This window comes from Pristiophorus japonicus, chromosome 6 (assembly GCF_044704955.1).
Source record: "Pristiophorus japonicus isolate sPriJap1 chromosome 6, sPriJap1.hap1, whole genome shotgun sequence".
NCBI lineage: Eukaryota > Metazoa > Chordata > Chondrichthyes > Pristiophoridae > Pristiophorus > Pristiophorus japonicus.
Genome location: NC_091982.1, coordinates 189,869,201 through 189,885,099, shown reverse-complemented (window position 1 = coordinate 189,885,099; position 15,899 = coordinate 189,869,201). Strand labels below are relative to the sequence as shown.

Sequence of the window (15,899 nt, the reverse complement as noted above, 5' to 3'; positions counted from 1 at the left end):
TTCGAAACAAAAAACTCTGAAATCTTCAGCCTGTGCAGTTTGGTACGTTTTCTTATCAATCGTACAGAATATTTTAAAGTAAATGAGTTTTACCCTATTAAGAGTAAAGCTTCTTTTCTGCAATAAAATGATACGCAAATAAAATACGGCTAATAATATCCAGTAAAGATTTTTAAGTTGCAATACCGCACTGTTACTAATAAAAGTTGAGAGTGTAAAAGTGATGAAAGATCAGTTTCACACTGCTTGCATATGTTGACGTCTTCATCTCCATTTACCCTTAAGGGGGAAGCAGCAATGCAACTTTCACCGAGAGAAGAACAATTCCCCAAAAACTGTTCTCAAATGGATTCCCTGAAAACTCGGAGTCCATTTCTCCAAACTATCTACCAATACCTGTGCAACACGAGCTATCAACAGCAGAACCTCACCTGGAATGACACTGTCCCAGAGGATTACTTTATGACAAAAGAAGAGCTCCTTTTTAAATACCTGGGTCCGAGGAGATCCACCTCTTTCACGCCGGTCTGTATTACCTATTTCTGCATCTTTGTGGTAGGCGCGTTTGGGAATGCATTGACCTGCATCGTTATAGCGAAACACAAGGTTATGAGAACGCCTACCAATTATTATCTATTCAGCTTGGCAATTTCGGATCTGCTGGTCCTGATTCTGGGTATGCCCTTAGAACTTTATGAAATGTGGAGGAACTACCCGTTTCTCCTCGGTCAAGTAGGATGTCACTTTAAAACGCTCCTTTTTGAGACTGTTTGCTTTGCCTCTATATTAAACGTGACGGCCCTCAGTGTGGAGAGGTACATCGCGGTTGTGCATCCCCTTAAAGCAAAGTTTGTTGTCACTAGAACTCATGCCAAACGTGTTATATTAGCAGTTTGGGTGATTTCTATTTGCTCGGCTATTCCCAACACCAGCCTGCATGGTATTTATTACCTGAGTACACCATTTGGAGAACACATTGAAGAGTCCGCTATCTGTGTGCTCCTAAAACCAGCCTGGACATATAACCTCATCATTCAGATCACCACGGTGCTCTTTTTCTTCGCCCCGATGATCATCATGAGTATTTTGTACTTACTGATCGGCTTGCAATTGAAACGAGAGAAGGCATTTTCCGAGTTCAAGCCTGGGGTGGGGAATGGCAATTACCAGACTGCCCGAATGCAACAAGAAAAGGCCAGGAGGCGCCAAGTCACCAAAATGCTGTGTAAGTTTGGAACAAAAGAGCTCCTCCACGCATCGAGTAACTCGGATCTGATCTCCCCACCCCCTATCTGTTAATAAGGAGAAAAAACATCCATTTGGAAGAATGAAATTTCTTTTCTTTTACTCAGTTTTCAGTTTGTGTGGTTATAAATGTATGTCAATTGTCTCCCCTCTAGCATTTGTGGAGTCACTGCTGTGAAAAATAGATAAGCGACATTTTGTTGGGGCATTATGGTCCTAATTAATTAATTAGAATGGTGATTACTAAAATCAGTTACGACCATTGGACATTTATTTTAATCCATTTTTCGGCATGAAAATGAAATGTTGTTTCTGCATTATTCATAAAGATGACTCCACATTGTGACAAATGAGATAATACTGAACCTTATTTACAATATTAAGCTCTTTCTTTAAAACTAAATATAAGGTTGTTGAGTAACATCCCAAGTAACAATGAAAGGATTTTAATACAGACAGTAAACAAAGTGTGAACAAAAGTATTGGTCCACTTCAAATTGGGACGTTTACAGTTATGGAAACTGATGTGTCAGTGGTTTCTGTACACCACGATGCTTAATTGGCAGATTCAAGTTATATTATCAACTGCATCTCACACTGATCTTAGCAACAAAATAATTCTGTACAAGAGTATTTTGATTTGTAGGTACAGCTCCATTTCCTGGGTGGCTATTTTAAAGTTAGGAGAGCATGGGTGAGAGTTTTATTAATTTTAGGCACTCACTGGAAGGTCAATGGACTAAATTGCAGCAACACACCAGGCTGGAATAATACTGCACCCAGTGTGAACTCTTGCATGGTGTGAGACTTAGGGCTGGATTTTACCAAGCTCGGTCGGTCTGTGGCGGCGACGTCGGTGGTGGAATCCGGCCTTGCTGCTGGCTCCAGCCCGCTGTCCAAAATGATTTTCCCCCTGATTGGGGTTGTTAAGCCAGCCCAGCGCATTTGCCGGCTAATTGAAGGAAGCGGGTCTGATGACATCATTTGATGACGCATTATCAGCCGGTTTACCACACGCAAATTTATTTTGACATTTGTGCTGTCAGTGTTCTACAGTACAGAGGTGCACAGCTGCACCCAGGCTCTCCTGTAACTCCCTCCGGATAGTTATGGAGGGAATCATAACACACAGGAAGGTTCGCTTCGCTTCCCATGGCCGGAAAAGACATCCCCAGGAGACCAACGCAGCCTGGTTGCACATTGCACAGGAGGACACAAGCAGGGATGTAATCAGAAAGACCAGGCTGCAGTGGCACAAACCTTTCAATGATCTCAGTAGATCAGAAATGTTACTGGAAAGAAACACTCCAACTCATCCTGCTGTGCCACTCATCGCATCCCCATCACATAAGAACATAAGAATTAGGAACAGGAGTAGGCCATCTAGCCCCTCGAGCCTGCTCCGCCAGTCAACAAGATCATGGCTGATCTGGCCGTGGACTCAGCTCCACTTACCCGCCTGCTCACCGTAACCCTTAATTCCCTTATTGATTAAAAATCTATCTATCTGTGACTTGAATACATTCAATGAGCTAGCCTCAACTGCTTCCTTGGGCAGAGAATTCCACAGATTCACAACCCTCTGGGAGAAGAAATTCCTTCTCAACTCGGTTTTAAATTGGCTCCCCCGTATTTTGAGGCTGTGCCCCCTAGTTCTAGTCTCCCCGACAAGTGGAAACAACCTCTCTGCCTCGATCTTGTCTATCCCTTTCATTATTTGAAATGTTTCTATAAGATCACTCCTCATCCTTCTGAACTCCAACGAGTAAAGACCCAGCCTACTCAATCTATCATCATAAGGTAACCCCCTCATCTCCGGAATCAGCCTAGTGAATCGTCTCTGTACCCCCTCCAAAGCTAGTATATCCTTCCTTAAGTAAGGTGACCAAAACTGCACGCAGTACTCCAGGTGCGGCCTCACCAATACCCTATACAGTTGCAGCAGGACCTCCCTGCTTTTGTACTCCATCCCTCTCGCAATGAAGGCCAACATTCCATTCGCCTTCCTGATTACCTGCTGCACCTGCAAACTAACTTTTTGGGATTCATGCACAAGGACCCCCAGGTCCCTCTGCACCGCAGCATGTTGTAATTTCTCCCCATTCAAATAATATTCCCTTTGACTGTTTTTTTTTCCCCAAGGTGGATGACCTCACACTTTCCGACATTGTATTCCATCTGCCAAAAATTAGCCCATTCGCTTAACCTATCTAAATCTCTTTGCAGCCTCTCTGTGTCCTCTACACAACCCGCTTTCCCACTAATCTTTGTGTCATCTGCAAATTTTGTTATACTACACTCTGTCCCCTCTTCCAGGTCATCTATGTATATTGTAAACAGTTGTGGTCCCAGCACCGATCCCTGTGGCACACCACTAACCACCGATTTCCAACCCGAAAAGGACCCATTTATCCCGACTCTCTGCTTTCTGTTAGCCAGCCAATTCTCGATCCATGCTAATACATTTCCTCTGATTCCGCGTACCTTTATCTTCTGCAGCAATCTTTTGTGTGGCACCTTATTGAATGCCTTTTGGAAATCTAAATACGCCACATCCATCGGTACACCTCTATCCACCATGCTCGTTATCTCCTCAAAGAATTCCAGTAAATTAGTTAAACATGATTTCCCCTTCATGAATCCATGTTGCGTCTGCTTGATTGCACTATTCCTATCTAGATGTTCTGCTATTTCTTCCTTAATGATAGTTTCAAGCATTTTCCCCACTACAGATGTTAAACTAACCGGCCTATAGTTACCTGCCTTTTGTCTTCCCCCCTTTTTAAACAGAGGCGTTACATTAGCTGCTTTACAATCCGCTGGTACCTCCCCAGAGTCCAGAGAATTTTGGTAGATTATAACGAATGCATCTGCTATAACTTTGCCTTCCCTACCCTACTCCTGCACATCCTTACTCACACCAACTTACCCTGCACCTCCACCCATCCCTCTCTATCTGCAATATCACTTCCCCATCTCATTAGCCACCCCTCACACTCACTCTCATCCTTGTCCAATCATACCAACTAACAACACACAAGGGTAGGTACTTTGGTATTTAATGCAATGTTCATGTAACGTTTCTGTTAATGTGGTGTCAAACATCCAAACCTTTATTTTGAACACTTCGCCTTCTTGGACAGATCTGTGTGCACCTTTGGAAGTGGTTTGTGAGTTACAATGAATGATGAGACATAACGATACCTCCCGCAATGCTGATGAGTGTGAAAGGAATGGCTTGGGAATTGCAGGAATGCTTTATGGTGTTGGGGTGAGGTGTGCAGCCAGCATGCGCAGCATCAAGGGAAGTAAATGTGGCCATGGTGAGGCCATGCCTGGCGTCCCAGGCAGAAATTTGGTCGGGGGCTGATGCCCTCTGTCCTGTGCAGCATCAGTTGATTGCAGAGAAGATTAGGATTGTTGTTGTTGTTGTTGGTGCTGCTGGTGCGCCTGGTGCTAATCGTGGTTGGATTCTGATGACTAAGGTGAGATAGCTTCAAGGGCACCGATGCTGATAGAATAGATGGCAGGTGAAGTAGAAATGACATAAGCAATCTGTCAATTGTGAGAGTGGTTATTCCAAAGAGGTGACACTGGATGGAGAGTTTACTCCAAGCATGTGCAACCTGCATAAAGCTCAATCTGTCTTCCAAATGCAGTAGTCAGAGGTGGGTTTCATATCATTCATTTTAGTGTACTCAGGAATTAGATTGCTGAAATGACTCCCAAATTATATTGTTACTTTTGCCTAGATGAGAAGCGGAAATGAGTTTGTGTTGGTACAGGAGTGTTAATATAATTGCATTCCATTATTAAATAGTTGTTTCTTACCAGACTTTCCCGAAGACTAGAGCAAAAGTTGCTTAAGCTAGCTTTCAAAGATTCAGAAACAGAAGAGAAGGACTATGCAGTATCTAAATAACAATATGTTTATTGAAAGGCTGAAATTAGTGAAGCTTTCACTGACATTTTTATAAATTTGCTAAATTCAGGAGAGATTCCTAAGGATTGGAATGTAACTCAATAGAACCTCATTAATTAAAAAAACGTATTGATGACTAAGGATAATATTTTCTGTAAAATCTTGATAAATTTACTCGGTTAGTATTTGCGATAGTATGACTTGTTAAAGAAGTCAGCAGAAATGTAGGAATAGAGATCATGGAGGTTTTCAAATATATCATTAACTTGATGGACATGGGAAGAGAAATTGATACCTACTTAGATTATCAGAAAGCTTTGGGCAAGGTAAGTTCTGAAGGTCTCAGTCTTAGCACCTTTTGGAGCACTCTTACCTCTAAGTGAGTAGGTCATGGGTTCAAGCCCCACTCCAGAGACTTGAGAACACAATCTAGGTTAGCACTTCAGTTTAGTACCGAGGTAGTGCTACACCGTGGAAGATGTTGTATTTCAGATGAGATATTAAATCCATCTGCTCTCTTAGGTGGACATAAAAGATCCCACGGTACTATTCGAAGAAGAGCATAGGAATTATCCCAATGTCCTGGCCAATATTTATCCCTCAACCAACATCACAAAAAACATAGATTATCTGGTCATGATCTCATTGCTGTTTGTGGAACATGGCTGTGCATAGATTGGTTGCCCTGTTTCCTACATTATAAAAAGTGACTACACTTCAAAAGTATGTAATTTGGGGCATCCTTAGGTTATGAATGTAAGTTCTTTCTTATTGGTGATTAATACCAACGGGAAAGAGTCATAGAATATGTATGCTTAAAGATGAGAAACAGTAGCCAGCCACAAATAGGAACTTTTCAAATTGAAACTGGGCTATGAACAGAGTAGCTAAGGGTCCCTTGTTATTTTTAATTTATATATAAAATATAAAACTAGTTGATCTCCTGTGACTGGCTCTGCTGGGACTGGCAAGGATGTTTGCTGATGGCGTTTAGTAGGCCCATGTTATAAAACATTGTAGCTTCAGACTCACCATCAAATATTATGGGAGATTTACTTGCATACTTCATTTATAATAAAAATAATTAAGTTCACAATTATTACATTTTTAGGCCAAGCTAATACTTTTTAGCCTATCCCAGCTTTGTGAGTAAATTGTCTGGTGAACTGACAGCTAACAAGCAAGTTGAAGTTCATGAAAACTTTTAAATTAATTTTGACACCAGGGGGCCGAAATTGCCCCTCTCCTTAAGGCCTGTTACCACTGTAAATTGGTAGCCACGCTATGGAGTGGAGTGGCTGTTGATTGTTCGTGGAATGGCCGCTGATAGCCCAATTGCCCTCCCAAGGTTTCCCGGCGGTGCCCCAATCTCCCCCTACTGCTCCGTTGCTGCCAATCCATGTTAAGCGCGTCATCACCGTGCGCACCGCCGATCTACTATCCCCGCCCCCAGACGCCGACAATCCCTTTCGAAAATTTTCGGCCCACCGGGCGGTGCCAAAACCTGTTTTATCCCGGTTGTCCAGCGAGGCTGAAGCCTTCTGCAATGGTAGTGTGATTTCCCTTAAAGGGGAGGACCTACTGCCACTGCCGCCATGTTCTTTTTTGTCGGCCGACTGCCATGTCAGCCTGACAATTATGCCCCCGGATTCGGCCAGGCTGCTAACAGACAGCCTGACACCCCAGTTTGGGTGCTCGGCCACTGGCTTGGCTGAAATCTTCCCTGGTGGTCCAGTAGGCTGAAGTTTTAAAATCGTGAAGGCTCTCCCCTTTAAGTGAAGGGAAGAGTCGTGGTGACCCGATGCCGTGATGATGTCATCGCAGCGGTCACTCCACACCGCCCCCAACTTCTGCCCCTCAGGTGTTGCCACCACCGTGTATCCGCCCCTCTTCTGTAGTCACCGTCCCCATTAAGAGCGACTTCCAGATCCGAATAAAAAAAAACAAAAAGCGGAATTTTGCTCACGAGGCGACCTCAACCACAGCTGCAGTAAAAACCATTGAAACGGGGTACGTGTGCCCCGTTTCGGGCGGAGAGCATTTTCTATCCCCATGTCTTCACATTTATAGAAAAATAATTTGCCATTAATTAGACTTAATTTCGTCTCTAGAACATTCGATGTTACAATGAAGTGCACTTTGATCCACAGTTTAACAAGTCCCTTCATGTCCACCTCCTATCAAATTCAAAAGGTTATACATACATTTCAGATAGATTAAAGAAAAGATATAGGGTTAGATGGAAACTTTGATTTTGTAAGACTGCCGACAGCTTAAGGCACCACTGGTAGGCTTGGTGCAGAGTACTTGGGACTAATGTTCCATGTAATTTTTGGGGGTCACACGGCCCCTTTAATGGCTGTGTAGCCCACTCAAACTTCCACACATGCACGTTTTTTACAATTTAAAAGCCAGCTCAACGGCAGGACCTCAAGAGTGCTGCCCGGCTGTGTGACCACGCAGCTTAAAGGCAACATTGCTTGGGGGTGAAGGTTCACCGAGCAGTAAACACACCTCGGGTTGATAAAACTGTAAAAAAATGCTAACCAAGTTTTATCTCAGGAAGAATAGAATATAAAAACCAAGGGGGAGAAATTCAGGAGCGTCCCGATAATCTTTTTCTCCTTTAAAAGATTTCGAGGTAGTACTCCTGGATGGAAGTGAAGCGTTAATTCAGGCGCTCCACTTCCTTCCTGTTGCGCAATCGACAGCAGGCAGGGCGCTGAGTGGAGCAGCACTGCACACTGGGCCGTGCAGTGCTGCCACATAGAAAAGGCTCCCTCCCACCCTTAAAGGGAAGGTCCATCACTGCAATCCCGCCTGATCAGCCTGATGCGCTGAAGCAGAAAGCAAAGAAGACGGGCCAAAAACCTGAATGAGAGAAGGTAATTTCTTTTTGTACTTAGCTCGGTCACCTCGCCTTTAAGTATTGCCCACAAAGCCTCTGGCCTTCTGATGAACGCCTCCTGCAGCTGGAAGTGTTTACGCCTGGCGATGCTGCAGGGGGCGGAACCAAAGTTTGGATCCGGGGCACTACCAGGGCGATGTGCATGGTGATGATGTCATGATCTCTGGGTGAAGGAGATCGGGGCGCAACGCCGTACTGCCACCGCAAACCTCCCGCCGAATATGGCGGGAGTCAATGTTAGCGCTGCGCCCGGTCAGAACCCAGTTAGCGCCCTGTTATTGCCCCCCGCAGGCGAGAACGCGAGGCGCTAAGGAGGCCAATTTCTAGGCCCAAGAGCTGATTCACCAGGATGCTGCCTGGTATGAGGAAATACAAATACGAAGAAAGACTTCAAAAATAGAATCTTTTTACATTGGAATAACGCAAATTACAGGGCAATATAATAGAAGTGTTTAAAATTATGAAAGCATGTTATAGGGTAGATAGAAATAGACTGTTTTCAGCAGTTGTGGGCCAAGAATGAGGTGCCATAGATATCAGATTAAACATAAGATTTAAAACAGAGGGCAGGAGAAATTGCTCAACACGGAGTTGTGAGACCGTGGAATTGGTTTCCAGGGTTTTGGATAGGCGGATGAAGGAAGGGGGATTGAAGAGATATGGGAACAGTGTGGGTAAATGTGATTAGAGCTATTTGCACATGTGGAGGGTAACTGCTGAATGGCCCGTTTCTGTGTTGTAACTTTTGTGTATGGCACCACAGTAATGCAGAATTTAACATTGTAAGATTTGAGGCAGAGAAAATGAACCCATTCCACTTCCCTTTTGGAGCACTAAAACTGAATATTGCTGGAGGAGAGAATGATTAGTGCCTGGCACTACTTTTTCAGCTTTTCAAAACTGGGGCACTTACCTCCTGGATCCAGCAGTTCCCACCTTGTTTTAACTGTCTGGGTTCACGAATCATGTGAAACCCGTCCACATGCAGTTAAATCGAGGTGAAAGAGGCTTGTAATATTTAAATTGACGTCCCCTCCTGGGAGCGGGTTAGTCGCCCACCCCCCGTCCCACCTCCGTTAAAACCGGAAGTAGGTGGGTTGGAGGCGGGATCAGGTCGGGAATCCCACTTTTAACAATTTAACTGCTCCTACGCTCCAAATCCACCCGTTTATTTTGGGGGAAAATTCCGGTCATTAACTCTGTTTCTCTCTCCACAGATGCTGCCTGACATGCTGAGTAATTTCAGCATTTTCTATTTTTATTTCACATTTCCAGCATCCATAGTATTTTACGTTTGAATTCGAGCTTTGAACTTATTTCTTTGAATATTAGCATAAGAAAGATGAATGTGTTTGTAAAAAATCCCATTGTCATTATTGTAACTGCAGCATCAAAATGAGGTAGAGTGCCTCCATTATAATAATTGACAAAGGAATCCATTAAAATATCTTAAATATTCTATACTCGAACAGTCTAATTTCAAAGCACAAGTATCAGCTTCTATATTGTACTTCATTGGTAACATAAATACATTTCATATATAAACAATTGCTTGAACATATCTCTTAATCTAAAATGCATGAACTGCATTTCCTCTTTTTTTGCCATGTTCCCAATTGGCACAATGCACATTATTTAAAGATGATATTCCTGATGTAATGATACTGCAACAAATGGGGTTGAGCTATCCCATAATGACAGCTCAGAGGACTGCAACAGGAAACCGTCATCTAATTTGAATAGGCACCTACATGTGGAAAGTTTTCCAAGTGCCTTTGGTATGTAGCAACCGTCAAAGCAACAGCTCTTAAAAGACTCCTGCTCACCGTTAAAGGGGATGTTGTGGCATTGACAGAAAATGGAGAGATGTAGGCCACACTGTTCCCTTTGATATTGAAGAGGTGGAGATTCTATTGGAGCAGGTATAGGGTCAGATATGGGTAGTAGGGGCACAATTTAAAAGTTTGCAGTTGACACAAACCTTGCAAATGCAGTAACTAGTGGGGAGGATAGTAGCAGTCTTCAGGAGCGCATAGACAGACTGGTGAAATAGGCAGACACATGGCAGATGCAATTTAATGCAGAGTAGGGTGAAGTGATGTATTTTGGAAGGAAGAATGAGGAGAGGCAATATGAACAAAATGGTACAATTTTAAAGGGGGTGCAAAAACAGAGAAACCTGGGCATTCACATACACAAATCTTTGAAGGTGGCAGGATACGTTGATAAAGCTGTTAAAATAACATATAGGATGCTTGGTTTTATACATAGGGGCACAGAGTACTAAAGCAAGGAAGTTATGCTAAACAATTATAAGTCACTGGTATTCAGCTAGAGTAGAGTATTGTATCCAATTCTGGGCACTACACTTTAGGAGGAATGTCAAGGCCTTGGAGAGGGTGCTGAGGAGATTTACTAGAATTATACCAGGGGTTAGGGAGCTACTGGAGAAGCTAGGATTGTTCTCCTCAGAGCAGAGAAGGTTAAGGGAGATTTAATAAAGGTGCTCAAAATTATGAGGGGCCCGAACATGGTGGAAGCAAAATTCCACCCAAGTGCCGCCCAAAGGACTGCCGAAATACCTGACGGTACTTTGGGCAGGAGTTTCGTAAAAAAGTTCTTGAAAGACAGCCCGGCAGCAAAAAAGGGACTTATGTCATGAATCTGGGCGTCAGCGGATGGGTGCTCCCAATCTCGGCAGCAAATGCAATCCTCGCCAAAGTGCCGCTGAGGATTGATTTGGGCCCAGGGAGGGGCGAGCAGATAAAAATTAAAATTTACACAAAGAAAAAACACTGGAAAACCTTCAGGGGACCCCATCCACATAAATCGCTGAAAAAAATAATAAAAGAAGTTCACAAACCTTTTTTTGCAGGTCTTCATACTGTTGGGGTTAGACCTACCTCCACGCAGCGGTCCTTCCCCCTGCTGCCGCCGACTCCCGCCCGGAGGAATCTGCCAGCTCGGTGGGCAGGAGGTCACTTACGCACCTTGCGCACATGCGTCCGACAGCGGGCGGTTCCCAGTGGTTCTCCCCTCGGGAGGCCCAGTGGAAACTGGCACCAAAGGAGACCACCTAAAAAACTCAGTGGCAGTGAGCAGTAAGGCACCAAGTTCGGGCCCGAGGTGTTTTGATCGAGTAAATAAGGAGAAAGTGTTTCCACTGGTGGATGTGTCACTAACCACAGGAAGCAGATTTAAGATAATTGGTAAAAGAACCAGAGGGGACATGAGGAGAGTTTGTTTACACAGTGAGTTATTATGTGTTGGCATGCACTGCAATGTGACGGAAGCAGATTCAATAGTAACTTTCAAGAGGGAATTTTATATATACCTGAAAAAGAAAATAATTTCAGGGCTATAGGCAAAGAGTGGGGGAGTGGGACTAATTGAATAGCTCTTTTAAAGCGCTGGCACAGGCACAGTGGGTCAAGGGGTCTCATTTTGTGTTGTAATGATTCTAGATGGACTTTATTTGTTGCTGAAGACCACTCCCCAGTAAAAACATAGTTGCATCAAAGGAGGTGATCAACCAATGCATTGCAGGCACAAAGGTCCACTGTTTAAGGCTGAAAATTAGGAAAATGTTGTTGCAGCAGGCAACAGAACTCTCAGACAGTCTTGCTAGAAAAGTGCAGTCTTCTTATGCACTGGCATCATGAGAAAGGCAAACAATAACATCAACAACTTGTATTTATATAGCACCTTTAATGTACTAAAACATCCCAAGCCGCTTCATAGGAGTATAATAAGACAAAAAATGTGAAAACAAGCCATGTAAGGAGAAATTAGGGCAGATGACCAAACGGTTGGTCAAAGTGGTAGGTTCTAAGGAGCGTCTTAAAGGAGGAAAGAGAGGTAGAGAGGCGGAGTGATTTAGGGAGGGAATTCCAGAGCTTAGAGCCTAGGCAACAGAAGCATGCCACCAGTGGTTAACCAATTATAATCAGTGATACTCAAGAGGGCAGAATTAGAGGAGCGCAGATATGTCAGGGGTTGTGGTGCTGCAGGAGATTACAGAGATAGGGAGAGACGAGACCATGGAGGGATTTGAAAATAAGGATGGGAATTTTGAAATCGAGGCATTGCAATGTAGGCCAGCGAGTACAGGGGTGATGGGTGAGCGGGACTTGGTGCAAATTAGATCATGTGCAGCTGAGTTTTGGATGACCTCAAGTCTACATAGGGTAGAATGTGGGAGGCCAGCCAGGAGTGCATTGGAATAGTCAAGTCTCGAGGTAATAAAGGCATTGATGAGGATTTCAGCAGCGGATGAGCTGAGGCAAGGGCGGAGACAGGTGATGTTAGAGGTGGAAATAGGCGGTCTTAGTTATGCTGTAGATATATGGTCGGAAGATAATTTCAGGGTCAAATATGACACCAAGGTTACGAACAATCATGTTCAGCCTCAAACAGATGTTAGGGCTGGAGTCAATGACTAGGGAAATGACTTCGGTCTTCCCAATATTCAATTGTAGAAAATTTCTGCTTATCCAGAACTGGACAACTTACAGACCATTGGAGGGGTCAGGATTACTGATGGTGAGGTAGAGCTTGGTGTCGTCAGTGTACATGTGTAAATGTACTCTGTGTTTTTGAATGATGTTGCAGCATGTAGATGAGAAATAGGAGGGGACCAAGGATAGATCCTTGGGGGACACCAGAGGTAATAATACAGAAGCGGGAAGAGAAGCCATTGCAGGTGATTCTCTGGCTAAGATTAGATAAATAAGAATGGTACCAGGTGAGTGTAGTCCCATCCAGCTGGGCAAAGGTGAGAATGATCATCATTTCTGCACACGTTTCTTGGGCCCAAAGTCATGAGATTCAGCACCAAACTTGATCTTAATAATTTAACTACTTCCCCGAGACTAATGCACCTGTAAAATGGGCCAATGATGCAGTACAAGCTAGTTGTCAGCAGTCCTGGTTTGCAAAACGACCTGCACGGCTGCCATTACACCATTACAGCACCAAGCACTCTCACAAAGTGGAGGGCTTGGACAACTTGCACCAGTGAAACATGAAAAACTGTGTGCAGGCACCGAACTGATGCAAATAATAAAAGTTGCTGAAACCATTCCTTTTAATTTTCATTCCCCAAGCGGCCAGCCAAGTTCACAATGCCTCCTCTTGCTGGCTTTGTCGGCGCAAGGTGATATAGCAGGGGCAAGAGTTCATTTTACTTCCGGGGCGATAACAGGGCGCTGCGCACTTTATGTCATCATGATCTGCGAGATGCTAGAGGCCCTGGCGCTACGAGTTGGCGCCAACGCTAACCCGGCACTGAAGTTCACAGGCATTTGCCATGTCCGGTCACAAACTCATTAGCATCCCGTTAGCGCACCCCCCAGGCGAAAAAAGGCGGTGCTAATCTACTGAATTTCTCTTTCTTGGTTACAGTACTAAAAAACTGTCACATTTTTTACTTTTTGCACTAATGATTGTATTTTGTTCATTGCAGTTGTTCTGGTGATTGTGTTTGGAATCTGCTGGGCACCTTTTCACACAGATCGATTAATGTGGATTCTGATAAGCAACTGGACAGGGGAATTGCACAGGTTGTATCAGTATGTACATATTGTGTCGGGTGTGTTTTTCTATCTTAGCTCAGCAGTCAATCCTATCCTCTATAACCTCATGTCCACTCGATTCAGAGAGATGTTTAAAGAAGTGATGTGTCGGCGAAAATTCCAACGTTCCAAACCAAGAGGGTATTCTGCAAGTGTAACCAGGATGACAACCCGCAGCACAGTGATAGAATCCAATCCGTGTAATGGAATACCATTGTCTGATATTGAAGACTATGAGTAGTATCTTGAATGTGGAAATGTGGGTGAAAGTTAAACTACAGTTACTTCATTATGTTACATTGTGGCTATTGTAGCATGTTGTTGTGGATTATGTAAGCCCTTAAAATGGTTGATTTTATTCACATTGTGTACCATAAATTTAACCGTGATAAAGTTCAGTGAGTTCTCACATACAAATCGAATGAAATGTGTGTTATATTTCAAAAGTCTCCCTCCCTCGGCCTTTCTTCTACCATTATTCTACTCACTTTACCTGAAAGGATAACAGCTCACATGTATACAGAGTCTTCATACATCCCTGCAGATCTTGCTGTAAGATGTTGCTCAGGCCTATGACAGCTTCCTGACTCACTGCTCCTTGGAGGTGGGTGATTTGGACTCTATAGGCACTATGGACAGGATAAGGATACCTGCAAGCAGCCCTGTTGCATTGTACACTACTTCTGCTCCTTCCAGTGAAAATGGCATTGGGGTCCTGTTGACGTCATGGAACCCCGATTTAAATACTTTAATGTGGCTGCTGATAAGCAACTGGATGGGGGTGATTTTTGCAGCGCTACTGCCCCATGCTTCACCCCGACAGGCAATTACAGTTGCTGTGGTTCTCTCTGATTGCTTGGAGGTTTTGGAGGTGAAATTGGTCATAGCCAGTAGCACAAAACACACTCAGAATGAATCAAAAGCCTGTTTTACAACCTGCAAATTTTGATATAGTGCCCTGTACACCCAAGTCAAAGTCATTATTATATATCAAGAAAAGCAGTGGTCCTAGTACCGACCTCTGGGGAACACCACTTTATACCTTTCTCCAGTCCGAAAAGCAATCGTTCACCACTACTCTCTGTTTCCTGTCACTTAGCCAATTTCATATCCATGCTGCCATTGTCCCTTTTATTCCATGGGCTTCAACTTTGCTGGCAAACCTATTATGTGGCATTTTATCAAACGCCTTTTGGAAATCCATTTACACCACATCAACCGCAATGGCCTCATCAACCCTCTCTGTTATCTCATCAAAAAACTCAATCACGTTAGTTAAACACGATTTGCCTTTAAAAATCCTTGCTAGCTTTCCTTAATTAATCCACACTTGTCCAAGAAACTGTTAATTTTGTCCCTGATTATCGTTTCTAAAAGCTTCCCCACCACCAAGCATAAACTGTAGTTGCTGGGTTTATCCTTACACGTTTTTGAACAAGGGTGTAACATTTGCAATTCTCCAGCCCTCTGGCATCACTCTCGTATCCAAGGAGAATTGAAAGATTATGGCCAGTACCTCCACAATTTCCATCTTAACTTCTCTCAGCATCCTAGATCCTGGTGACTTGTCTACTTTAATTGCAGCCAGCCTTTATCAATTTTTATTCCATCCAATATCTCAACTACCTCCTCTTTCACTGTGACTTTGGCAGCATCTTCTTCCTTGGTGAAGACAAATGCAAAGTACTCATTTAGTAACTCAGCCATGCCCTCTGCCACCGTGCGTAGGTCTCCATTTTGGTCCTAATTGGCCTCACCCTGCCTCTTACTACCCATTTCCTATTTATATGCCTATAAGTTTTGGATTACCTTTTATGTCAGCTGTCAATCTATTCTCATCCTCTCTCTTTGCTCCCCTTGTTTCCTTTTTCACTTCCCCTCTGAACTTTCTATATTCAGCCTGGTTATCACTTGTATTCTCAACCTGACATTTATTATAGGCCCCCTTTTTCTGTTTCATCTTACTCTCTGGGGCCAAAATTATCCCATCCCGATAAGGCCTCTGGCTGCCTGAAAGCAGCAGCCAAGGGGCAGCACGGAATGGCTGCCAACTCTCCACAGAGGGACCGCCATTTTGCAAATTGCCCTTCATCAGGGACGAAATGATGTAGGGAACCATTCCGCCCATTTTCCCACCACGGCGTGCATGCTCCGACTCTTTACTGACCGGCGGCGAATGGTTCCCGAAACTGCCCCGCAGGGAATATCCCTTTCCCGGTATTGCCCCACGGGAGCGGCACCGCCGCTGGTC

At 43.9% G+C, this 15,899-nt stretch overlaps 1 protein-coding gene across 1 annotated transcript; it reads left to right on the top strand.

The window, feature by feature from the left end:
• The first annotated feature begins 297 nt into the window (after positions 1-297).
• On the top strand, positions 298-13,889 carry nmur1a (neuromedin U receptor 1a). The gene is made up of 2 exons (XM_070882300.1): positions 298-1,225; positions 13,540-13,889. The coding sequence occupies exons 1-2, from the start codon at positions 298-300 to the stop codon at positions 13,887-13,889; spliced, it is 1,278 nt and encodes a 425-aa protein (XP_070738401.1).
• Positions 13,890-15,899: the final 2,010 nt, after the last annotated feature.